Here is a 26,028-nt window from a genome sequence, read left to right as displayed (position 1 = left end):
CCACGTTCTGCTTTTAGCAGAAACAATCATACAGTGATCAGCTACCTGACCTCCCTGAAGTGCATTTAGCACCCACGCGAGGCTTCCCCAGGGAAAGGGATAAACCCTGGGGGAAAGGTTGTTTATAGGAAACCTGTGCAATAAAAACGAAAAGTACCCAAGGGAAAGGGGAGGATAAAGAAAAAAGATGGTATACGAGTGTGCAGGCAAAGATCTTATAGTAAAACTGTCCAATGGGGTTAGGGGGTGGGGCCATAACCCAGAGTATGCTGCCATGGAAGCACCAGGGAAATATATATATATATATATATATATATACATATATATATATATACTCACAGTTTCTCAGCATGTGACAGGCAGCTCCCTTCCCCCTCAGCCTCACAAACTGCACAAGCTGAAACTGAGAGCAGAGAGTGAGGAGTAAACAAAGCACACAGGGCCTGCAGGGGGCGTGCATAACCTGTATTCATTACAACAGAGGCAGCCCATTCCTCTCTGTGTCGACAAAGCTTGACAAAGAAGATTAGACATATTACAGAGACAGTGTAACTAGAAAAGGCTGCAGTCATCCAGACCACATTAGAACAGGTATAGGAACTTATAGGATAGAAGAAATAAGGCTGAAATTTTTGTTACAGTTGGGGGGGTCAGGCAGCCGCACCCTTGGTAGGGCTAGCTGGTGCATGTTGTCCCCAGTGTGGCCAAGTGTCCCCCTGTATTGCCAGCAGCCTTTACTCACCTCCCAGGCTCCAGTGATGAGCAGCTCTAGCCCCCTCCACTCTGACCGGCATCCTCGGTCGCACTGCCATCGTGGCTTGATTATGTCATCAAGCTGGGACCCGACACGTACGTCAGAGTGAGCAGAGATGCCGGCCACAGCGGAGGGGAGCGACAATCAGCAGGAGAACGTCAGGAAGGTGAGTGGATCCTCTTCTTCCCCTACTACCGCCACTGCTCTGATAGTGATCACTACAATTCGCTGGCAATCGTAGTGATCCTGTGATCAGGAGCCAATCGCGATGGCTCCTTATCACTGAGGGGAGATGTCAGCTGTCATATGACAGCTTAATCTCCCCTCTCGGGTGCGCACAATCGTGTCTAGAGCAAAAATGGCAGGTGGTGTAAATCCTACGCCGCATCAGGCTTAGACAGCCACGCGTGCAGCGTGGGATTCACGCTCAGCGGTCCCCAAAAGGTTAATGTTGCATATTTTCAGAGCGTGCCAGTGCAGGATTGAAAGGGTTTAGAAGATTGGGGAAGCCTCTGGACTATCCAGAGACATCCCTGTACTGAGCCAAGTATCTAACTTTTTTTTTTATTCCCTTCAGGCACTCTTTAAAATGTACCTGAGGTGGAATAACATAATAAAAAGAGATACTTACTTAAAGTGGGCCCAAATTAAAAATACAAGATTTCAGATATAAAATCTATTTTCTAAATTATAATAATAAATATCAGCCTTTTTTCAGCTGCATGATGACAAATATAAAATATTTTACATTTATTGGAGGAACCCCTCCCTTCCTTTCATATTGCCGGGACAGAATCCAGCAAACTGGTGGAGTAGGAGGTGTTCGGCAAAGGAGGAATTGCTAATGGCTGCCACCTGTATAACCCTAGTTATGGAAAAAGAAGGGTGAAAAGCATGCACTGAAATGCTCATAGGCTTGAAGGAGTGTTTATTTATTTTTGTATGTGTCAGAGTGGAGCAACTAAATATTTTGAATTAAAAAAATGTTTGGTTTGGGTTTTGGTGAAACACTGCCCACATTATGATTGTTTTCTAGTGAAACATTGCCACATTATGATTATTTGCTGGTGAAACGCTGCTGCATTACAATTATTTTCTGGTGCAAGATTGACACATTATGATTATTTCATGGTGAAAGATTGCCACATTACGATTATTTTATTGTGAAACACTGCTGCACTGCTTGCATTTCATGTGTCAGAGGTAGTGGTAGTGACACATTTCATGTGTCGGAGGTAATAGTTCTTGCATTTCATGTGTCAGAGTTAATAATTCTTGCATTTCATGTGTCGGAGGTAATGGTTCTTGCATTTCATGTGTCGGAGGTAATGGTTCTTGTATTTCACGTGTCAGAGGTAATGGTTCTTGCATTTCCTGTGTCGTAAGTAATGGTTCTTGCATTGCCGCCTCACTGTTACGCGTTACATTAGTTAGCCCTGCACACATGACCACACCCATTTTTTTCACTTTACTAAAAATAAATGTGCTCGAGCATGATGCTCCCTTCACATTGCTGACTGCCCCCTCATATGTGCCTTTCTAGAGCCGGCCCTGATGGAACATATCCGATAAAAGCTTTGTTAGACATTTTATTTTGGCCACAATTACCACAGTGTACAAGCTCCAGGGCCATATTTCTGGAAAGGCCACAAAGGCCCAGATATTGGGCAGTTGCTACATATAAAAGAGGAGGCTGAAAATGTGGAACAACACATGAAAAAAGGAAGCTGATGCCTAAGGGGAATGGGAGTTGGGAGTATACAGATAAACATATAGGTGAAATATATGTAAGCATAATGATTGCAGCATGTGGGTATTGTGTGCAAACAAACATTTATGCTCTCTGCTCGTCCCTCCTCCCTTCTCTGTCCACTCCCTGCCCTCTGTCCATCTTCTCCCCTTCTCTGTGTGTCCACCCCCTCCCCTTCTCTTGTCCTGCTAGTCATTCCCCCCCCCCCCCCCCCCTCGAATGCTTCCCCTGTAAAATGATCCGAGATTCGGATCAAAGATCCGGATCTTTTCAATGATCAGATTCGAATCATCTGGATCATTGAAAAGATCCGAACTTCGCATCTCTACTGGCCACCTCTCTACCTTATAATAGCCCCCCTCCATCCACTATACAGTTCCCTGGTGTTTAGTGGTCCTGCAACCCTCATCTATACAATTCACAGATGTTTAGTGATCCTTCCTCCCCTATACTGGATAGTGTAAGGGCTCTGCCTCTGACACAGGAGACCTGGGTTCGAATCTTGGCTCTGCCTGTTCAGTAAGCCAGCACCTATTCAGTAGGAGACCTTGGGCAAGCCTCCCTAATACTGCTACTGCCTATAGAGCGCATCCTAGTGGCTGGCTAGCTCTGGCGCTTTGAGTCCACCAGGAGAAAAGCACAATATAAATGTTCTGTGTTTGTACAGTTTCCTGGTGTTTAGAGGCCCCCTCCTTTCCCTATACAGTTTGCTGGTGTCTAGTGCCCCCTTCACTCTCCTATACAGTTCCCTGGTATCTAGTGCTGTCCCCCTCTTCATATGGCTTCCCTGGTGATCTAGGGATTACCCTCCAATGTAGCTTCTCTAGTGGTCTTGAGTGGGCCAAACATAATGCAAAGTGGGGAAACCACCTGAGGGCCAAATATGATTGCTCCAAGGGCCAGATTTTGACATGTATGATCTAGATCAGAGGTGCCCACACTTTTTCGGCTTGTGAGCTACTTAAAAAAATTAGCAAGTCAAAATGATCTACTTGTGTACAATTTTAGGAGCACACTTGTATTTACAGAATGGAAAATATAGTGGGGTCAGGCTCTACCATAAAGCCCTTCGCGATCTACCTAATGGGCATCCCTGATCTAGATGCTTCTCCCTTACTAGTTTTTTTATTTTTTATGCTAGCCACTACACCTGCCACATCATCCACTCTTCTTTATAAATCAACCCCCTTCACCCCAGCCAAAATCAAGACATGTGCAGCCAAGCACAAACAGCTTTCATAACTCACATTCATTTGGCACAACGACTATAAGAGTAAAAGTAGGGGAAAGGTCATGTTGCCCTGTTTTCCTTCCCAAGCCTACAGGGAACAGTCGTCCCACGGTTATCCTATTATCAACTAAACCTGCCCTTGCTGTGACATTCTATACTCTGGAAACGGGCGAGGAACAAAGACTGGGTGGAGAGATTGGGACCAGAAGCCACCCTATCTACAGCCCAGCCAAGGGTCTCTCTCTCTCTGGCAAGAATTGGGGGAAGGAGTGAATAATGAAGCAGGACCGAGACGTGACAATCAGCTACACACCCTCCCCTGTCTAGGCCCCTCCCCTTTTCTCCTGCCCCCATCCCTGCTGCACGATGAGTGAGGGGGATGCCGGGATGCTGCATCACCACCCTGCTGGGGCTTCCCGGGGTTCTGTGTACCATGCAGTGACTCGCACTCCACCACGCCGCTCGGCAGCAGCTGATCACGCGCCGACTGCGAGCTGATTGGCTGCCGATCTACACACCTTTGCCGCCCATTGGTCGCCCTTCTCCCCGCCCACGGCTACGTTGTGGGAGCACTGAGTGCTATCTGAATGGAGCAGCTGGGAAACTGAGGATAGAAGAGATAAGGCGGCTGCTGTGTACAGACTGCAATAACCTCTCCAGCACTACCTATCATCATCATTGTTCTATGCAAGCCATGCTCAGCTACAGCTCTCCCCTCCATCTGCACAACAGCAGCAGGGTAAGTGGCCAGCAAGGGATCATCTGCACCAGGGGTGGAGCATTTGGGGACAGCTGTGAACAGGTTCTTACTAAAAAAAATAGCTGTAGATGGTCCTTTTTGTAGTTGCCCATCTTGCCTGGGCATTATTATTTTTATGTATATATGTATAGCACCAACATATTCTATAGTGCAGTATATATATTCTGTATATAGTACATAACAGACAATAGAGGTGAGTACAGATACACATTGTGCAATCAGGACATGCAGCAACAACACAAATACTAAGAAATACAATAGATGTGTAGTTTGAAACATAACCAACACTTGAAAAGAAGGCATGATGTTCTTTTATTTATCATTCAATACTGAGCTGCGCTTATCAGACCTACTGGTAAATTATTTATGTTTTACAGTGGTAACAGTGTTATTATTATAAGTAACTTTATTGGTATAGTTTCATTATTCTGGAGTTCTGCACAGTTAAAATTAAGTTGGGAATATTATTCCACCCTTATCTTGTGCATTGCTGTACAATTGGTAGTATAAACATATTTTCACGTGAGGTGCCCACTAATGATACAATCTTGATTGTGCAATCTTACCACTTCTGTGTAATGTAAGGGAATATCTTAAGTATCCATTCAAAGTATATACCTCCAGCTTATTCTTCTACTGGTATGATTGCACAATCAAGATTGTATCATTAGTGGACACCTTAGAAGGTAAACTGAGCAAGTCATTTGTATAGACATTCAGGTCTGCCCCATTGAGGCTTATGCAAGTCAGCTTTTAGTGGGCTTGAATATATTTTTGTGGGCTACACAGCAGGGACCTCCCAGTACTGATCACTGTGATTGCTGCTGCTGTTGTCTTTTGTTTTGCAAAGCTTTTGAGAGCTGTGGCTCAGTCACTGAGACAGGAATTGGAAACATTTTGCACCAATCACAGTCCACTCATAAACCCCTTATATTACTTAAATGGGACCAGGGGCGTAGCAATAGGGGTTGCAGAGGTAGCGACCGCATCGGGGCCCTTGGGCCAGAGGGGCCCCGAAGGGCCCTGCCTCAATTACAGTATTAGCTCTCTATGGGTCCTGTGCTCATAAAAATCACTTCTATAGATACGTTGCATAGTGGTGATCATTAACAAGCTATTCCCCATCCCCTTCTTGTACCTGACACTGTAGCTGCCATTGGCAGGTTTTGGTGCACCGTATCAATTGTTATGTGTAGAGTGCTTGGGGGGCCCCATTGTAAAACTCGCATCAGGGCCCACAGCTCCTTAGCTACGCCACTGAATGGGACCATCGACAGTCCCCATGGACATTTTTTGGTAGTGGTTTGGCATTATGTTTTTCCGTATTGCAAACAATTGTGGGGGCCTGTTTTGTGGTTCCAATCGCCAGATTAACGCTGGGACTAAAGGTGAACAATGGCTGCAGTGCTGTGGACTCTCAATACAAATGCCCATATTTTGTTGGGATACTTGCCCAAAATGAGATGCCTCAGGCTGTGGCTGCTATTCAGTATCCACTGTCCCTGTCATTTTCATACTGACACTCTCTCCAGAGGGTTTTGGCCAATCTCTACCACTTGCCATAGCTACATACTTATCTGGCGATGATCTGCTGGATCTCTGTTGCCCAAAGGGATTGGGTACCAATTCCTGCAGGGCAAAAGAGCACTGAAAACGCTGTATATATGCGTATACAGCGTCATCAGCCTCTGGCCGACACGTATGGCGCTATGCTGTGCTGGGGGGGCACAGAGGGACGACCGGTGCGTGAGACGGAGTGGCAAAAACAATGGCATTTTATGGTGCTGAGGAGCGACGCCCGAGACGCTGGATCTTTTGCCATCCTCCTGCGATTGCTGTACCCACACTGGTCAGAGCGCCTGATTCTCTGCCATGGCAGTCGTTATTCTCTGCCATGGCAGGGTTCAGACCTACATGGGTATGGGCCTTAAAGGACTCCCGAGGTGAAAAAGCAACGCAGTATTTACATACCTGGGGTTTCTACCAGCCCTTAGAAGTCCTCTGGGTCCCTCACCACAGCTCAGGTGCTCCCGGTATCCCGTTAGCTGCCCGCAAAGCTTGTTGACCCATTGGCAGGTCGGTGCTTCTATGCATGCGCACGGCTGCGCCCATGTCACTGGGCGTGTACTGCGCCTGCACAGTAATGCATAGGCTCGAGTTATGGATGGGCGAGCTTTGTAGGCAGCCAGCAGAACACCAGGGAGCACTGGAGCTGTGGCGAGGGACCCAGAAGACTTCTAGGGGCTGGAAGATGCTCCAGGTAAGTAAAGATTGCGTTCCTTTTTCACCCTGGGAGTAAAGGACAGTTAGTGACAAGACTGCATATACTCTGTAAAGTGCTGCAGAGCTTCAGCTCTATAATATAAACACTAATGATGATATTCGTTTTCCCAGCATCCGTTCTGCTCCTATGGTGTGCCTCGCAGCAGTAGTTTGTTGGGTGGTGGCGGGTACGCGCCTGTGTGTGTGAGAGATGCGCGGCGCGCGGGGAAATCAGAAACTAGGTGAAAGGTTGTGACGCCGCGGCTGGCCGGGTTCACGCTTCCTGAGGACTGCAGGGCAGCAGCTGATCATGCTTCCTTCACGTGCCCGCCCAGTGCAGAGTCGTCCAATGACTGCGCTGCACTGTGGTTGTGGAGGGGGCGGGGAAAACACAGAGAGACTCGCACAAAAAAAAAAAAAAGCTTACGTGATGTGTTGTGTGTCTGATGAGCAGCACGCACGTGACACAAGTCCTGGCTTCCGGCCAGCAGGGGCGGAGGAGCCAAACTTTTTTTTTTTTTATTTCAATATGTGAACAACAAGTATAGTAAAGCAGTTCTTCTAAAGGGGACCTCCACAAATGTCATTTGACTGAACAGATTGGAATGAAAGGGTTTTTTTCAGCTAGTTGTCTCACTTGCCTATTTGAATGTGGAGAGGTAATGGGAAAAGCAGAATATGTACACTGAATTGGACTTTTTACAGAAATGACAGAAGCTGTTTGGTACTACAGATGTAGGTTGCATAGCAGAAAATGTTTTGTTTGTACAAGAGCTAATGGACCTCATCAGTGTGGACTGCAGCACAGTTTGAGTTCCTGGCAAATTGTTTCATTTATTTATTAATCTCCATAATGTGGATGTTCTTGTTTTCTGTAGATGGATAAAATGGAAGTATCCAGCATTCAGCGATGTGGTGGATCTGCCTGGAAGTCAGCTGCAGAGAAAGGCGACTTTGAGGCCGTGGAAGCTCTCATGTACATGAGCAGCCGATGGAAACCAGAGCCAAAAAGCTACACTGATCTGAGACCAATCACCCCAGCATCAGATCTGTCTGAGAGTGAAGACAACATGATGACGACGGACTTCAGTACAATCCCGCCTTTTGTAAGTCTGTCTTCTGTCATTGAGTCCTTTAAGCACACCTCTAACCAGTAGGTTTTGTCTAGTTCTTAAAGTGGACCTGAACTCTTGCACAGTACACAATGAAAAGTCTTTATCCCACATATAGTTGCTGATGAAATTTACTGCACTCTGCTCTGAGTTTGTGTCTCCAGCTGGGACATAGACAGCTATAAATACATCCTTTAAGTAGTATGGAAGATAGATTACAACCACTTTGTACTCCTGTCTGCATCCCTGTTGGCGAGATTCTGTAATGTCTAGTGATGTTATCAGGGCTGAGTAGTGAATGGGTGGTCTGCAACAGGTACACAGACTTCAGTACAAACCTGTCATTGTATCTTACCCTTCTTCACTCATTCCAAAACAAATATATCTTGCCTTGGGCTCCACTAATAAATAGGATTAGTTCTATATGTACCTATCTTTATCTTATCATGTCACTTCAGGTATGCATTAAATTTAGGATTCTTATTTGGGGTGTAGATAAAGTCAGATGTAACCTTTCAGAGGCCTAGTCCAGAGTTCATAATTTAAATTCTCGGTACTGAGATTCTAAAATGTATACTTAATTGTAAATGGCCTAGAATGGTGAAGTAACCAGGACTCTCATTCTTATGTTGCAGTGCCTGACGCCTCCATACAGCCCTTCTGAGTTTGAAATGTTGCATTCTCCGAGCATCAACCTAGTGCCTATGACTACTGAGAAGAGCGGGCCTTTCACCGGCACAGTCCCTACTAATCCAGCTCCTAATGTACGAGAAAGCAGCCAGTATTCCCATCAGAAAGCCCAGGTGACAAGCGTCATCCGGCATACCGCAGATGCTCAGTTCTACAGCCAACCTGCCTTTACACCAAAGACTAATAATGACTATGGTGCAACCGACAGCCCTCACCAGAAGACTGTGGTTGTGCAGACTGCTGTGCCAGTTTCTGAGCAAGTCAAGACTGAAGCACAGACTCCACCTACTGTCTTTCCAGGAAATGTCAACCTGGGTGGCCTTTCTCCTGCTCCCCTTCAAGTGTCTCTTATGAAACCCAGTTCTCCTGATGCCCGTCTCCTTCCAGTGCAAATGCCATCACCACCAGTGCTGGTATCCACACCAGTAGCTGCAAACGGAATGCCACAATTGCCAGTCTTGTGCCAGATGGTTCCGTTTTCTTCAAGCAATTCGGTGATGACGACAATGGTGGCCGGCACACCAGCCCAGCCCCCGGCAGTTATGCAGCCGGTCTTCTATATGGGAGCGCAGATGCCTAAAGGGACAGTGATGTTTATGATGCCCCCGCCTGTAGTGCACAGTACGAAGACTGCATTGAATGGCAGCACCAGACTTTCACTGATTGCACCTGCACCGGGGGTTTCACCTTCCGAAGCCAAATTTCCCTCGCCTGTAGATGCCTCCCGGATCAGGAGCCACATCTGTAACCAGCCTGGGTGTGGAAAGACTTACTTCAAGAGTTCTCATCTGAAGGCCCACATGAGAACTCACACAGGTACGGAAAAAACTGGTGAACCCTTTCCTTCTGCACTCAAGGAATGACCTTCAACTGTCTGCAACCAATCAGGTTCAAGCTTCATCATCTAGTACAAGTTTGAATCTGATTTATTGTAATGAGATAAGGCACATCGTCTTCTGCCAAAAAAACTGCTTATCCTTTTTTCAAGCATGCTCTACTAGCTGATAATTCTATCGAAGAATTTTTGGATAACTTCCCTCCACTATTTCACAATAATCATTCTGAGCAAATCCTACCAGTTTCTGCCCAGCAGCATACTGGAAATTGTGATTGCTTAAAGGACACCTGAAGTGAGAGGGATGTGGATGCTGCCATATTTATTTATTTTTTTAAACAATACAAGTTGCCTACTGATCTTTCATGCATCAGTAATGTCTGAATCATAGACCTGAAAACAGCAGATTCGATCATTGTGATCGAATCTGCTGTGAAATCGTTGCGCAAACGCTGGCTGAACGATCGATTTCCATCCGAAATTGATCGTTCCCGTCGATCTGTCCGCTCAATCGCCGGCGGGTCGGGAGTGTGCCGATAGCGGCGTTCGAATGTTTGACCGATGCTAGCGGCAATATATTACCTGTTCTGCCGGCGCCTGTCCTTGCGGTCCCTTCTCTGCGCTGGGCTCTGGCTGGCTTCACTCACTTCCTGTCCCAAAAGGAAGTTTAAACAGTAGAGCTCTACTGTTTAAACTTCCCCCAACAGGAAGTAAAGTGAAGCTGGAGCCCAGAGCGGAGACCGGGGAACTCACGCCGGCCAGATCAGGTAATGTATGCAGGGGGCGGCAGCGGCCCCTCCACAGATTGTGAATCAGTTTCATAGTGAACTTGATTCAAAATCTGTTTGCAGTGTAGGCAGCCAATAGATACCTCTTTGATCATATTCGATTACAGAGGGATCTATTTGCTGGTCGATCTGGTGGCAATCGACCAGTGTATGGCTGCCTTTAAGTCTCATCTGCTTAATTATCATCATCTTTACTCTAAACAGAGCTGTGATTGTAGCATGGATGCTGGGTGGAAGTCTGCTCACAGAATGGCAATTTGCTGCATTGACAGCGGGTCCCACCCAGGTGCAGAGTGGTGCAGCTCCCAGTCACTTGTATGACAAAGCATGAGCAGCCTAGTGCAGGTGAGTGGGAGGTGGACTAATCTAACCCGTCAGAAGCCACTGTAAATGCACCAGAACTCTCCTCTGCACAGACTTCCCCATGGCGCCCATGCTACAATAAAAGCACTGATTTAGCAGGTATGGCTTGCTGTAGTGTTAATAGTTAATGGAGGGTAAACTTGCTGCCCTGGCCTTCAATGTCAGTTAATGGTCTCTAGTAGAGTGGAGAATCCGAGGAGAAACCGCACACCACTGTGGAGGTGCTGGACCTGAGTAACAGTCAATGATAAGTCCAGAAGGTCCGCACACTCATATGTAGACCAAGTCTGCTGTTTTATTCAAAAAACGTGATAATTCCATTCCATAACCAACGATTCGTTTCGGGGGCCCCTCGGGGTCCCCTTTGTCAAGGTAAACACACAGAATGTGTGTTTACCTTGACAAAGGGGACCCCTCGGGGCCCCGAAATGAATCGTTGGTTATGGAATGGAATTGTGTCACGTTTTTTGAATAAAACAGCAGACTTGGTCTACATATGAGTGTGCGGACCTTCTGTATTTATCTAGTAGAGTGGAAACTAGTAGAAACTCTGTGACCGGTTTTTAATTCTGTTTTTGGATATTTTCTCCTAGAGACAATTACTGATATTCTAGTTAATTATGCTATTTTACTGTAACTTAACCCTACTCTCACACAGAACCCTCCCTATACCCATGCCTAACCCGGATACCTCCTGGTGGTGCCTAACCCTAAAACCCTCCCAGTGGTACCTAACATGAACCAACAGCTATTCCTGGTGGTGGCCTAACCTCACACACACACACACACACACACACACACACACACACACACACACACACACACACACACACACACACACACACACACACACACACACACACACACACACACACACACACACACACACACACACACACACACACACACACACACACACACACACACACACACACACACACACACACACACACACACACACACACACACACACACACCACACACACACACCCCCCTCCTGGTGGTGCAACACGCCTAACCCTAAAACTTCCCCTACCTAAGCCTATCTACCGATTATCGTTAGAAAGGGCACCTCTGGCCACCATAGACTCTGATATTAATTGCCGCTATTTTAGCATGCAGCAGAATTGCTCCTTTCTCATGATAATCGTGGCCGTAGACTGTAATGTTAATTTCCGAAGCGGCAGTATTTGTGGCCGCACTGTGCATAGCGGGCGGCCCCTGGGTACCAGCTACTTTTTTTTTTTTTTTTTTTTTTTTTTTACTGCTGATAGCTGCTAATCATTGAAAATAACATTAGAGTCTATGGCAGTGCTTTTTATATCAGCTGCTAAATGGAAGACAGCAGTAAGGCTACGTTTCCACTAGTGCGGTGTGATTCCGGTGCGGAAAACATGTAAACGAATTTGCAGGCAGATGCAAATACGTAAGCATTTGCATGAGAATTTTAACGGGAAAACGCGTTAAAATTCGCGTATTTTCGTAAGTATGCGATTTTAACCATGTCAGTGCCTGTGTGCCTTTACATTAATTGCGAAAACGCGAGCAAATTTGCATGGTAAATTCGCATGGCGAAAATGCATGCGATTTTCCTATAAATTACATTACAGGTGAATCGCATGCAGAAAACACGCAGATTCGCTCTAGTGGAAACGGCTTCATTTTAAACTAAGCATTTCTGTTTTTATATGTGGGCTCCTTTTATCTGTAGATGGTTATAGCAGTCCAAAAGCAAAGCCATTAGAATCTACTGTTGACCAGCTCAGAACTAGAACACATTTTGGAGTAAACACAGTGTATGTGACCAGCCTCCTCTTACCTCTTGACTTTTTCTGCACACAGGTGAGAAACCCTTCACTTGCAGCTGGGAAGGCTGCGAAAGAAAGTTTGCCCGCTCTGATGAACTGTCCCGCCACCGGCGCACGCACACCGGAGAAAAGAAATTTGCCTGCCCGAAGTGTGACCGCCGCTTCATGCGCAGCGATCACCTGACCAAACACGCCAGACGCCATCTCTCCACCAAAAAGCTCCCGACCTGGCAGATGGAGGTCAGCAGGCTGAGCGAGGTGGCAGTCCCGCCGTCCTCCGCACCCATCCAGTGAACGAGCCGTCAGAGCTCCCAGTTCTCTGCCTGAAAGTGTCGTGGTGCGTCGTAGGTGACAGGTGTGGTGACAAGTCACCTCCACTCCTAGACAGATGTGAGTCCGATTGGCCAGAAGAAATTGCAGCCCGTGAAGCATGGCGGCGGTGTCAGTATAACTTTGACAAGGACTCTGGCTCCTATACTTGTGTTTGCACTGGAGAAGATGGATGAGTGCATAGTATTCTTGCGTGGTGCGATAGGGAGCGCTGCCAAGACAGTGTGTATTGCGATGAGTCTAGCCCTTTGTGTTCTAGTATTGCTTACAGAACTGTAAGCTTGTTTACTACTACCTGGTAAAAGTGGCTATTTTTGGCTGTTCTATGCTGCCTGACTTGTAACTAACTTAAATGGGTTGGGGCCTTATACTCCCTGCTCATACTAGTAATAACATCCTATACTACTAACCATTCATTTAGAGCAAAGGTTAACTAATATAAATTAAATATTTGACTAGATAAGTTCTTTCATTTAAAAAAGTAGTTTTTTTTTATATAATAATAGTACAATATCTAAACTTTGTTAGATGGTACTTTTTGAGAACAGGTGAAAACTTAGAGGTCTTTGAACTGATAAACTGGCTAGAGGTGGTTAGTGAAATGCTCATAATTGATGGAGATTTGTTTAATTCATGCAAATGTATGCAGGTTGGCATTGGACCAATCAAATGCATGCAGTAGTTGACGATTTTGTTTTGATTGGTCCACTTAAACTGCATAAAATTTGCATGAGCTCAAACTTATGGACATCTCATTGATCACCTTTACCACTGAACTATTTCTTTGGGGTTCTTTTTACAGACCTGTAAATATTTAAAGTTGTTGCCACCTCCAGGTCTGAGAGAGACCAGCAATATTCTTAAATCAAGGTGTGGCAGTGTTCGGTTTCACCTATGGGAGTCAACTTTGGACTCGTGAGACATATTAATAGTTTTGGAATACCAACTCTGTTGTGTGGTAACGCCATTCCATTTGAAAATTTCGCACTTTTGTAATGCACTGTAACAATTTTTTTTATTTCTTTATACTTGCTTGACTGAGCATTTGGAAATGTTACTTAAGTAATGGACAACACTCACATGAGCTGCCTAAACACATGAACAACAACCTTTTTGTACGCTTAAAGGAGTTCTCCCGCCCGGTACCTTGCGATGACGTGGGTAGGATACTTACCAAGGAGGACCTGTTGCTGAGTTTTCAGAGCTTCCTGGTCTTCTGCAGTCCTTGGATGCTCTCCCAAAAATGAATGGCCTAAGGCTTTCCCCCCAATCATTTTCACTAGACTAGGAAAGTGATATCAGATTATGGAAGTTTGCTGAGGACTCCCCAAGATATATGCTTCTCGCTTCAGGTGCTCAAGCATTATGGGAGAAAAGCACTATATAAATGTTAGTAGGAGTCTTTAGTCATTGCCCTGCATGAAGTAAAAAAAGCGAAGGTCCACCCAGTGGCTGCAGAAGACCGAGAAGCTGTGACCCCAACAGCTGGCATCCAGTGACACACCCTTCCAGGATTGTCACACTTCCCTGGAATGACACTGGCTGGAGTTCTTCCTTAAAGGGCACCAGTCCATTCTTTTTGAATGCAGTATTGTGGGTGTCAAAATATTCATTATTTTGAGCTGTTTACCTTGATGCCCAGCCGAACCCGAAACTGAACAAGGCAAATTATGTTGATTAGAGCAAACTATAAGGATTATAGTTCAGGTCTGCTCGAGCTGAAAAAATTCTTGTGAAGTTGTGCTTACCTGCAGCTTAGCCCCAAGCCATATAGACTTCAGATTTCCAGAGCTTGTTATTTCCCGTTAGTAGAGATGAAATCTTACACCCACTTCCTGTAACATCCCCCCCCCCTTTCTCCTGTATATGCATGGTTTCTTCCATCATGTTGGGATTCTGGGAAACATAGTGTGGCATCTCTTCTCTATCTTCTTACTTTATGTGGCATGGGGTCACCCCTGATGTGATGCAGACACCAGCTAAATCTAGACAGAGGATTAAGCAAGGTTGACTGCAGTTCCAAGTACTTTTGGCCTATGAAAAACAAATTCTGCGCACCACTTTGCTTCTATGTACTGTTTCACTGTTTATATCACTCATCGCCTCAATTGCACTTAGAATTTGCCTTGTTCAGTTTTGAGTTTAATTAGGCTTACAATCCAGTAAAGTATATAAGGACCTCCTGCCATGTTTCTAAAGGGACTCTTTACACATGTGAGAGGCTTGTGTGATGAACCAAACCAAATACTACCTTTTTAGAGCAGTGACTGTGAAGAGTTTAACTTATGGCTCCTTCCACCAGAGCCTTCTCACAAGTTTTGATTCATGATGGATACACTGAAGCGGAAAAAAAATGATGATATAATCAATTGGTTGTGTAGTACGGATAATTACTAGAACATTAGTAGCAAAGAAAATTATTCTCATTTTTATTTTCAGTTCTATAGTGTTTTTTATAATATTGCATCATTCTCTAATATTTGCAGTTTTCACACTACTCCGCATTCTAAATGATTTTACAGAGCAGGCCAGGGAACTTTTTAACCTGTCCTCTGCTGAAGATAAAAACAATACAGTGACTGACAGTTGAGATAACAAGCTTTAGAAGACAGAGCTCTCTGCGACTGAAAGTTGTGGAGCTCAGTGGCTCTTTTCCATAGATAACAACTGAAGTTTCTTAACTCTTCAAGTATTGGAAACAATATTAGACTTCTGTCTCTGCTCCTAATGTTTTATTTCTTAGCTGTACTACACATACAAATCATTATAATTTATTTTTTTTCGCTTCAGTGTCTCTTTAAGGGCGGGCATGTGCAATCTCGGGGGATGTCTTCACTTGCACACTGGTGCATACTAGTTTAGTAAGTGTTTAGAAATGGGTCATAGAAGATGTTTAGAGCAGAAGTTGCCACATTTGAGTCCTTATTATGTAGAATTTAACACGGAAAGTGGGTGTGGTTTGTGGATGGTTGGCCGGGGTTCTCAACTCAAATCTCACATTCTTTGTGTACATGCAATCCAGGCAAAGGCATGTATGCACACTTGGAAGTTTACTAACTGTGACGTGTTGTGGGTGAAATATCAGCTTATGGGGTAAACAATGAATGATTCCCATCCCCTGTTAATGTTTACGAAACCAGTCACTGCTTAAAGGGTTAGTCCACCCAAATCCTCAACTTTTTATATCTCTCATGATTTCAGCTCTGAAATACCGCTGACAGGGTTCGCCGATCTGTCTCGCCAATCCATCTATCGTATACAATCAGGCAAAGAGGTCTCCTTTTGCCACTGATGGGCGTTTACTGTAGCTGCAGGGGGTGGGCGGAGCTGGCAACCAACATGCACAGACGACACTGCTGAGAGATATAAAGTGGCCCTGAAATAAACTTGTGAAGTGTAATCTGATTTTATAGGTGTGATGATAAAGTCTATAATCAGAGGTTGCCACCTGTGAAAGCTGCATTGAAAAACTATTATTACAGAAAAATACCAAAGAGGGGTTCTACTACTGAGCGTGTTGAAGTGGACCTGAACTCAGAGCTCCCTTGTTGCTCTAAAAGATAAGCAACAGCATAATAACCTTTAAAGGGAAGGTTCAAGCAAAATAAAAAAATGTGTTTCACTTACCTGGGGCTTCTGCCAGCCCCATGCAGCCATCCTGTGCCCTTGTAGTCTCTCACTGCTGCTCCAGGAACATTAACACATACATTTTTACGCATTACTGGTTTAATGCGTACATTTTTACGCATTAAACCAGTAATGCGTAAAAATGTATGTGTTAATGTTCCTGCAATAGCGGGAATGCGTAAAAATGTACGCAATGCGTCCCGCCGACCTCCAAGGTCAGAAAGCTGCCAGCGGGGGACTGGAGCAGCAGTGAGTGACTACGAGGGCACAGGATGGCTGCATGGGGCTGGTAGAAGCCCCAGGTAAGTGAAACTCATTTTTTTATTTTGCTTGGACATTCCCTTTAAAGAAATAATGTCTTTGTTACAGCTGATACAAATCTGCAGTGTGTCTACTTCCTGCTTTTGTGGGAGAAGACATAGGGTTAACAGCCTATGCATGCAAATTATCTGCTCTGCCAGGCAGAGACAGGACGTAGACAGGCTAAACTCTCTCAATACATACAGGGTGTATTCCTCTGTTTACCTTCAGTCCTGTGCAATAGTTCAGGTCCACTTTAAGAGGATGTTCTTCCCCTTCGGTGTTTCAAGCCTTCCTGTTGGTCTTAAAGGCCCAGCTCAGGGAAGTGTTTGCTTTATGTGCAAAATAAAATGAAACTATGTCTAGGTTGAGGCTTTAACTATACTACACTGTACTCACTGTATCTCTGTTCTGTTAAACTGCTGAGCAGTTAGACATGCAGTTTTCACTAAAGGTAACCGCTGATTACGTAAATTATCACCGGATGATCAGTTTATATTGCACAAATTTCGGGGACATTTTAAGATGCTAGGGGGTAATTCCAGTACCACTTTGGTGTGGACCATCCCTTTAAATTGATGTACTTAATAGAGAAAGGAAGCTGCAGGTTTCAGTTGCTTTTGGTACATCTCTTTTAGCTTTATGATGTCAGAAGTTGTACGTTGTTTTTGTTTGTTTGAAGTGCACTTTGGTCACAAATACAAATTCTGGATTTATTTTGTGTGACACTGAAGCTGGTTAGCTAATGCAAAAATACATACCTGTTCTAGTTTCGGGCATTGAGTTGTTGAGGCAGCTTATCAGGACTGTCGGGACATTAGCGCCGTATTCATTCCGCTGCCTCTGCATCGCGTCAGCAACTGTCATCACATGACTCTACACCTTCAACAAAATGGCTGACTCCCGTCAACAGTGTGTATTGCTTTTTATTTTACTGTCCTTCTTTCCATGGACATTTGCACAGGTTTGAGCATGGTTTATTGTTGCTCTTAAGGTGCAAGGGACATTTTGTGACGTATATGTATATATCATTTGCACAATGTTGCATTATACTTTGTATTTTCTACATATTATTGAATAAAAGAACAATTTTATATCACATTTTTGTTTTTGTGTGCTTACTACTCTTAAAACTGCTTCATTTATTATTAAAAATTAGCAAAATTATGGGGCTTTTGCAAACGACCCACTTAATGCCTCAATTAACTAAGCAGTTTAGACTAGTCTACTGATGGTTTTTAGTCTACTGATGGTTTGGTGTAATGTTTTAGACCTGGTCTAAAACATTTGATAATTTATTTGGCAAAGCGGGGGACATGATCAAAAGATGCAATTCACAAAGGCAAACAAGGAGTAACCATGCCCACTTTTTCTGACAGATTAGACCAGCTGATTTCTGTCAGTAAAATAAATCTGTGAGGTATTTTAGACGTGAGGATGGAACCTTTTGAATTAATTATGCAGGAGTTTAATTGTATCCAGAGGAGAGCTCGTCAGAGGAGAAGGATGTCAGTCATAGCTAGTCTTTTGTGAATTGCATCTTTTGATAATTTCCCCTGCTTTACCGAATGTTTTAGACCAGGTCTAAAAACCGGTCTAAAACATTTGGTAGTTATTAGTGAATTCCCCTTTGATGCAACTGATTTACACCAAACCATCAGTAGACTAAAAACCATCAGTAGACTAATCTAAACTGCTTAGTGAATTGAGGCCAATATTGTGTTTTAGTCAGAATTTTAAACCTTTTTTTTTTTTTAATTAAAACACAACAGCACTTAAAGGGGTTCTCTTGCATAAATAAAAAAACAAAAACAGACACTTACCTGGGGCTTCTATCGGCCCCCTGCAGCTGTAATGTCCTGCACCGTCCTTCTACGATCTTCCGTTCCCCGCCGCTGGCACCAGTCTAATTATTCATCTAACTATAACGGAAAATCGTAGGAGTACGGCGCGGGACATGACCGCTGCAGGGAGCCGATAGAAGCCCCAGGTAACTGTCAGTTTTTATTTTATGCAAAAGAATCCCTTTAAAAATAACTTTCAAGCTTTGTTCACATTAGAGGCGTTTTTTAAAAAATGTCAGCGCGGGTGTTTTTTCCAAAGTGCACAGAAAGCGGTTACACCATGTTGTGCTATGGTGTAGTTCAGACTAAAGCGTTCCGTGCGCTGTCAGTTTTCAAAAGCGGTGCTTGAGCCATTTTAGGGCGTTTTTGCTATAATGGAATAGGAAAAGGTATAGGAAAAACGTGAAACGCACACAACCGCTTTGTGGAGCGATTGCGTTCGCGTTTTTAAGAATAAATACATCGGGCTTGATTTACAAAGCCGTGCTAACTTAAGCACGGGTGTGCTAAACAGTTAGCACGTGAAGTGCCGTTCACGGACTTTTGCGGGCGCAAAGTGCAGCGATTCACGCGATCGAGGACTTTTGCACGCGCAAAAGTCCACGATCGCGCGAATCGCGGCACTTTGCGAGCGCAAAAGTCCGCGAACGGCACTTTATGTGCTAAAACAGTTAGCACGGCTTTGTGAATCAAGCCCAATGTATTTATTTTCCGGTTCAAAGAGTTCACTTCCTGACTTGCGTCAGGGTGTGAATTACCAAAACGCCCGGGAATAACGCTTCGGAAACCGCTAACCCCCCCCCCCCCCCAAAAAAAAACCCGCCCACCGAAGCGCCGGGAACAGGAAAGAAAAAAACGCCTAAAAATAAGGCCACCGCGGACGGACATGCGAGCCGAACGCAATGTGAACAAGGCCTCAGGCTGGTTTTATACTTGAAAGTTGTGTTTGTAGAGAGATGCCCCGCCGCATTGCACCGCACAAAATGACTAAAATATGACCCTGAGGCAGAGTGTGCAGACATAGTACTGCAACACCACCCCCCGGGTTTCCCCAACCGCCGCCAACATTTGTAAAATTCTCACGTCGCCCATTGACTTGCATTACTTCAACTGTGCCCCGCAGATGTCAGGCGAAATGCACTTTTGACTTTGCGGTGAATCGGGCACTTCTGGCACGGCGCGGTTAGTTTGCTAGGCCCCATTGACTTGTATTGACTTTTTTTTCTGCGGTAAAACAGGATAACGCAACGCAAGTTAACAAAGCAAGTGTAAAAGCATTACGCATTTTACAATTGAAAATGTTCCTAAAAGTGGATGAAAAAGTACTAGGAAAATTATTTTGAGTATTTTGTTTCTTGCTGGTGGTATAAAAGGCATTTGATGAAACGGTGTGAATATATCACCTAGGAGAAAACGTGAATTGCATATGGGCCTTTAGCAATAAAATGCTTTTCGAGCCCCAGCAAGCAAAAAAGTACTCCAGAATAATTTTGAATCGAATATATATATATATATATATATATATATATATATATATATATATATATATATATATATATATATATACACATACACTTTGGAATTGAAAAATGTACCAAAAATTATATATATATATATGTATATGTGTGTGTGTGTGTGTGTGTATATATATATATATATATATATATGTATGTATGTATGTATGTATGTATGTATGTATGTATGTATGTATATATATATATATATATATATATATATATATATATATATATATATATATATGTATATGTATATATATATATATATGTATATATATATGTATATTATATATATATATATTATATATACTGTATATAATATTTTTGGCACTTTTTTCAATTCCAAAGTGCTGAAAAGCGGAAAATTGAATACTTACCTACCGGTAATTTTCCTTTCCCCTAGCATCCATGGCAGCACAACGGGTATTGGCCCCACCCCTAATACCCCATAGGACAGAGTAACTATAAGTGTTTTAGCCACCCTTCCCTCAGTGTCTTTGTAACTAGCACCTCACCGAACAGGGTGGGTACCCTGTGCTGCCATGGATGCTAGGGGAAAGGAAAATTACCGGTAGGTAAGTATTCAATTTTCCGCTTTCCCCTAGCCTCCATGGCAGCACAACGGGAATTAACTAGCAAAAAACAAATGATGGGAGGGGAGACTGTTGCAGGTGCACAAAAACAATATTTTTTATTTAACAGAAGTACACACTGATCCGGAAGATAAGACAGCTCTTCCGAATTGCAATGAAGTGTTAGCAGTGACATCTACTTGATAATGTGACATGAAAGTATTAATCGTAGTCCAGTTTGCTGCCTGGCAGATCTTTTGTGGTGAGACTCTGACCTGTGCCGCCCAGGATGATGCTACATTCCTAGTTGAATGGGACTTTATTTCTTTAGGTGGTGCCAAATCCACAGATCTATAGGCATCCTGAATTGTTCTGACCAACCATGCGGCAATGGTGCGTGTTGAAGCTGCTTCTCCTTTCCTATACCCTGCATGAATAACAAAGAGTCTCTCTGTTCTTCTAAAGTCTCTAGTTGCTGCTATATAGGCTCTCAATGCTCTCGCTACATCTAGCGCATGTAGTTCCTCTGAGTCTTCCTGAGAGAAGTTTGGCAAGGTCCATTCCTGATTTAGATGGCAATAGGAAGATACCTTCGGCAGGAATCCTTGGACCGGTCGAATTTGTACCCTATCCGGGAAAAACGTTAGGTACGGTTCTAGATGACCCAACGCCTGTAGCTCCGACACCCTCCGGGCTGAAGAGATAGCCACTAAGAACACCGTTTTCAGAGTAAGACTGAGTAGTGTACATTCTTCTACTGGATTCATTGGAGACCTGGCTAAATAATCTAGAACCAATGGCAAGTCCCATGATGCAAAGAATGGCTTAAGAGGAGGACGAATCTTCATAACCCCAGTAATAAACTGCTTTATCAGAGGGTTAAAGGCCCATCTCTGACTTGTTAAGGCCGAGATTGCCGAAACCTGTACCTTAATTGAGTGGAAACTTAGGCCTTTCTCCACCCCTGACTGCAAGAAAGCCATCACTTGATGGACCAAGGGATCGAAATCTTGCTGGATAGCATATTGTATATAAACTTTCCAGATTCTCTGATAGGCCCTGTTTGTGGTATTTTTCCTGGCCCTAAGCAAGGTTGATATCACTGCATCAGAACAGCCTATTTCCCTCAGCTTCCCCCTCTTAATCTCCATGCCGTCAATCTCAGGCGACTCGGTTTGGGATGGAACACAGGGCCCTGGGAGAGAAGTTCCTGGCTGCAGGGGAGATGGAGAGGAGGTTCCATCATCATCTGTTGAGCTATAGGGAACCAGGGCCTCTTTGGCCAGTATGGTAGTATTATCAGTAAGGTGACTGGCTCCCTGCTGAGCCTCAGTAGAAGTCGTAGGATTAGTGGTACCGGTGGGAAGGCATAAGCAATGCGAAAGTTCCATGTTGCTGACAAGGCGTCCACCTCCTCCGCTCCGGGGGTAGGTTAACGACTGAAGAATCTGTGGCATTTCCTGTTCTGTGGTGTCGCCATAAGATCCAGCTCTGGTTCTCCCCACCGGGCACATATCTCTCTGAACACCTCCTGGTTCAACGACCACTTGTTGTTGGATATCTGTACTCTGCTGAGGAAATCCGGGGACTATATTCGTAACTCCCGGGATGTGAATTGCTGAGATGGACTGAAGGTGACTCATTGCAAACTTGAATATTAAAGAAGTCTCTTGAAGGAGTAGGTCACTGCGAGTACCGCCTTGATTGCGGACATAGGCCACTGCTGTCACATTGTCCATGTGAAGTAGTACTGCTCTCCTCTCTATCAGAGTCTGAAAATGTCTGAGGGCGCAGTAAGCCGCTCTCAATTCCAACCTGTTCGCTGACCAATGATTCATGGGAGTCGGCCATCGACCCTGAGCTGATTGGGCTGTACAAGTGGCTCCCCAACCCCAAGTACTGGCATCCGTCGATATAATCACTGGGTTCTCCGTAGCCAGCTGGCTGTGACGCTGGAGATTCGCATCTCTCAGCCACCAGTTCAAATCCCTCTTCATAGTATTCGTCATGATGATAGACTGGTGGAGATTCTGGCCATCCCACTGTTTTAGTAGACCCTGCTGCAATGACCTTGTGTTCCATTGGGCCCAAGGTATCATGGGTATAGTTGAGACCATAGTACCCAGTACTCTCAAGCAGTATCTGGCCTGTACTTGGTTCGTAAGCAGGAGTTGAAGTATTCTTTGCCTTATCAATGCAATCTTCTCTTCCGGTAGACAGACCGCATTCTGGTCTGTTAAGAACCGAGCCCCTAGGTACACCAGGTCTCTCGTTGGTTCGAGATGGCTCTTCTGGTGATTTATCCGCCACCCAAACTGCACAAGAGTCTGAAGGAGAATCTGTCTGTGTGCTAGGCTTTGCTGTCTCGTGTCTGCCAACAGAAGGACATCGTCGAGGTAATGATGAACTCTTAGGCCTCGTGTTCTTAGTATGGATATCACTTCCACTAGGAGCTTGGTGAATGTTCTCGGGGCCGTGCAGATCCCGAAGGGCAGACAGACAAACTGAAAATGGCGGTTTCCTATGCAGAAGCGCAGAAACTTTTGGAACGAATCTTGAATGGGGACATGCAAATACGCATCCTCCAGATCGACTGAAAGTAAATAGTCATTGGGCTTGACTATTGAGATAATTGTGTTGAGAGACTCCATCTTGAACCTCTCGAGATGTATAAAGGAGTTTAGATATTTGAGGTCTAGGACCGGCCTCCAGTCTCCCGATTTTTTTCGGACAAAGAAGAGGGTTGAATAGAACCCCTGCTTCTTCTCCTGTCTCGGAACCTGAATTATTGCACGCTTTCTTAAGAGCTCCTGCACATAGGTTTCCAGAATCTCCCTTTTGTCTGGGCAGGTGGGTGTTTTGGTTCTCCTGAAGCGATTTGCGGGTGGTGGCCTTACGAAAGCCCAAAAGTGACCTGTTGTAACGGTTCTCCAGACCCACGGTGAATCGACTTGTTGTCTCCAGACCCGCGAATAGTTCCTTAGTCTGGATCCTACTGGGCACTTCTGGACTCTGTAATCGTCAAAAAGACTTCTTCGTATTCTGGATAGGGGGGTTAGCCCTCTGCTTGTTGTTTCTAAACTGAGTAGGCTGATTAGGCTGCCAATTCCTTCTGAAACCTCTACCAGGTTTATAGGACCTTGCGTTGCGATATCTTGTCGTTTGTGGTTGCGACTGAGAAGCTGTTGATTGTCGTGTCTGGCGCCTGTCTTGGGGAATCAGGCCTGACTTGCCCCCCGTTACCCTGGAAATAGCGTCATCCATTTTTTCTCCGAACAGAGACTTGCCATCAAACGGTATCTTGCACCATAGAAGACGAGAGGATGGATCCGCCGTCCACGATCTCAGCCATAAGGCCCTCTTGCCCGTCACCGAATATAGCATCGACCGGGCAGACGACCGGAGTATGTCGATAGCCGCCTCTCCAATAAAATCTCCGGCTACCTTTAGATCTTCTAGGGCAGTAATTAGCGTCTCCTTATCCGCATCCTCCCTGATTCCCTGTTCTAGGTTCTCCGTCCAGAACCGGACAGCTTTTCCTATCAATGTAAGGGCAATGGCCGGTTTGCATGCTCCCCCCGATGTTGTGTAGATCTTTTTTAAGTCGAAGTCAAGTTTCCTTTCTAACGTATCTTTGAAAGAAATAGTCTTCTAGAGGCAGAGTTACGTGTTTTGCAAGGCGAATCACTGAAGCATCCACTGTAGGCGCGTTTTCTAGGGGTTTACCTGTCTTCTCTGGAACCGGATACAATTTTGAGAAGCGATTAGCTAGTGGAGGTCTCTTCTCCATTTTCTGCCACTCCTCGTCAATCACTGCTTGTATCTCGTCCATAACCGGGAAGCTAGATCTCGTTTTGGTTAGATGCTTATAATATTGCTTTTTTGGCTTCTTGCCACCTTGCTCCTCTTCTTCCCCATCAGATTCCGGCCAGTCAATTGCTTCCCTTACCGCCTTGACAAACGGTTCCACCAAGGCAAAGTCAAAGCCTATATCATATTCGTCCTGCAAAGTAGCTGCAGCCGAGGTCGAGGGAAGCTCTTGAGTGCCTGCCGTCCCGGTAGCATCGTGAGACGGAAGGCTCGCTAAATATCCCTGCATAGAGTCCTGGACCGCTTTTTGAATGAGCCCTGAAACATCAACTGGCTCCTGTGTACAGTCCTTTCCTAGATCATGGAAACAGTCTGCACAGACAAGCTTTCCAGGTACTACTGGCTGTGCGCATGCCCAGCATAATTTCTCCTGACGTGCTCTCTCCGGCGACTTTGTTGCTGTCTTCGATTTTTTGTGGGACTTGTGGTACCTTGATTCTCTTCTTTTTCTGTCGTCGGAAGGAGAAGGGTCCCTTGAAGCTCTTCTCTTAGAAGATTGAGGGGATCTTCTCTTTTCTTTATTTCTTGTGCTGTCATAAAACAGTATGATGCACAGTTTAGGCACTCCTCTCGTCCATTGAATAGAACTTACCTGAAACCTCCCTTACCTATAAGAATAGCGCTGATCTCTGTAGGGCACCCGGGCATCCATAGTGGGTCACTAAACAGCAGTGAGAAGCTAGAAAAGACAGGTAAAACAATAGCTATAAACATATACTGTACAACGGCGCACCGCACAGGGCAACAACCACTGAATGCTGCATACCTGCGTGTCAGTAGGACTTCCTTCTGGGGCTCAGAGCGCGGAATCCGCGTCAGTCCACTGTAGCCGCCGGCTCCCCGCACAGAGCCTGTTTTAAAAAACCTGCTGAGCCTCGTCCCGGAAAACCCCGCCCACCCCCAAGCCGAGCATCAGCGCCCAGCCAATCGGAGAGGGCGGAAGCCAAACTTCCGGTATAGCGTGCGCTCCACAGAGAGGAAGCGGAAATGACATGATGCTTCCCCCGGAACGCACGCCAGCACGATATTCAGCGCCATCTACATCAGAAACTAAAGAGAGGAGAAGGATGCCTGCCCATAAAGCCAAGCTATTAGCCTGGATCAACAAATGAGTGCTCCAAATCCATGTACTCAGCACCATTAGTGCATATAAGAGTATGAGGCTAATACGAAAAGACCCCCAAGATCAGCAGAACGGGGTCACTGGCAAGACACTCTATTAGAGTGTGTTATGGCAGTCATGCATCAGGGGAGGCTACCTGAGCGCTAGCTACATGATGCAGCTGATAAGGGAGGAAAAATAAAACATGAGCAGTATGGAACCTGCAACTCTGTCCTGTGAGGTGAGACAAGGAAAAAAAGACACTGAGGGAAGGGTGGCTAAAACACTTATAGTTACTCTGTCCTGTGGGGTATTAGGGGCGGGGCCAATACCCGTTGTGCTGCCAGGGAGGCTAGGGGAAAGTTATTTTAAACAGAAGATGAAAAATTACCTCCTAGGAGAAAACTTAGGAGAAAGGTGAAATGAACAAGGGTCAGTTTGTGTGTCCAGTGGATGCAATTCAGGTAATGAACTCCAGGAACAGGGAAGCACGAAGAACAGAGAAAACCCGGA

At 45.0% G+C, this 26,028-nt stretch overlaps 1 protein-coding gene across 3 annotated transcripts; it reads left to right on the top strand.

Annotated features, from left to right (window-relative positions):
• Nucleotides 1-4,318: 4,318 nt before the first annotated feature.
• Nucleotides 4,319-17,711, top strand: KLF10 (KLF transcription factor 10). Of its 3 annotated transcripts, none has more exons than XM_068237758.1 (4): nt 4,319-4,474; nt 7,636-7,863; nt 8,505-9,375; nt 12,388-17,711. In XM_068237758.1, the coding sequence occupies exons 1-4, from the start codon at nt 4,421-4,423 to the stop codon at nt 12,645-12,647; spliced, it is 1,413 nt and encodes a 470-aa protein (XP_068093859.1). In that variant the 5' UTR covers nt 4,319-4,420; the 3' UTR covers nt 12,648-17,711. The 3 variants fall into 3 exon arrangements, with proteins under 3 accessions (XP_068093859.1, XP_068093860.1, XP_068093861.1); XM_068237759.1 differs by lacking the exon at nt 4,319-4,474 and adding an exon at nt 7,299-7,416; XM_068237760.1 differs by lacking the exon at nt 4,319-4,474 and adding an exon at nt 7,453-7,492.
• The last annotated feature ends 8,317 nt before the right edge of the window (nt 17,712-26,028 follow it).

Source organism: Hyperolius riggenbachi, chromosome 5 (assembly GCF_040937935.1).
Source record: "Hyperolius riggenbachi isolate aHypRig1 chromosome 5, aHypRig1.pri, whole genome shotgun sequence".
In the NCBI taxonomy this organism is placed as follows: domain Eukaryota; kingdom Metazoa; phylum Chordata; class Amphibia; order Anura; family Hyperoliidae; genus Hyperolius; species Hyperolius riggenbachi.
This window is presented reverse-complemented; position numbering and strand designations above follow the sequence as displayed.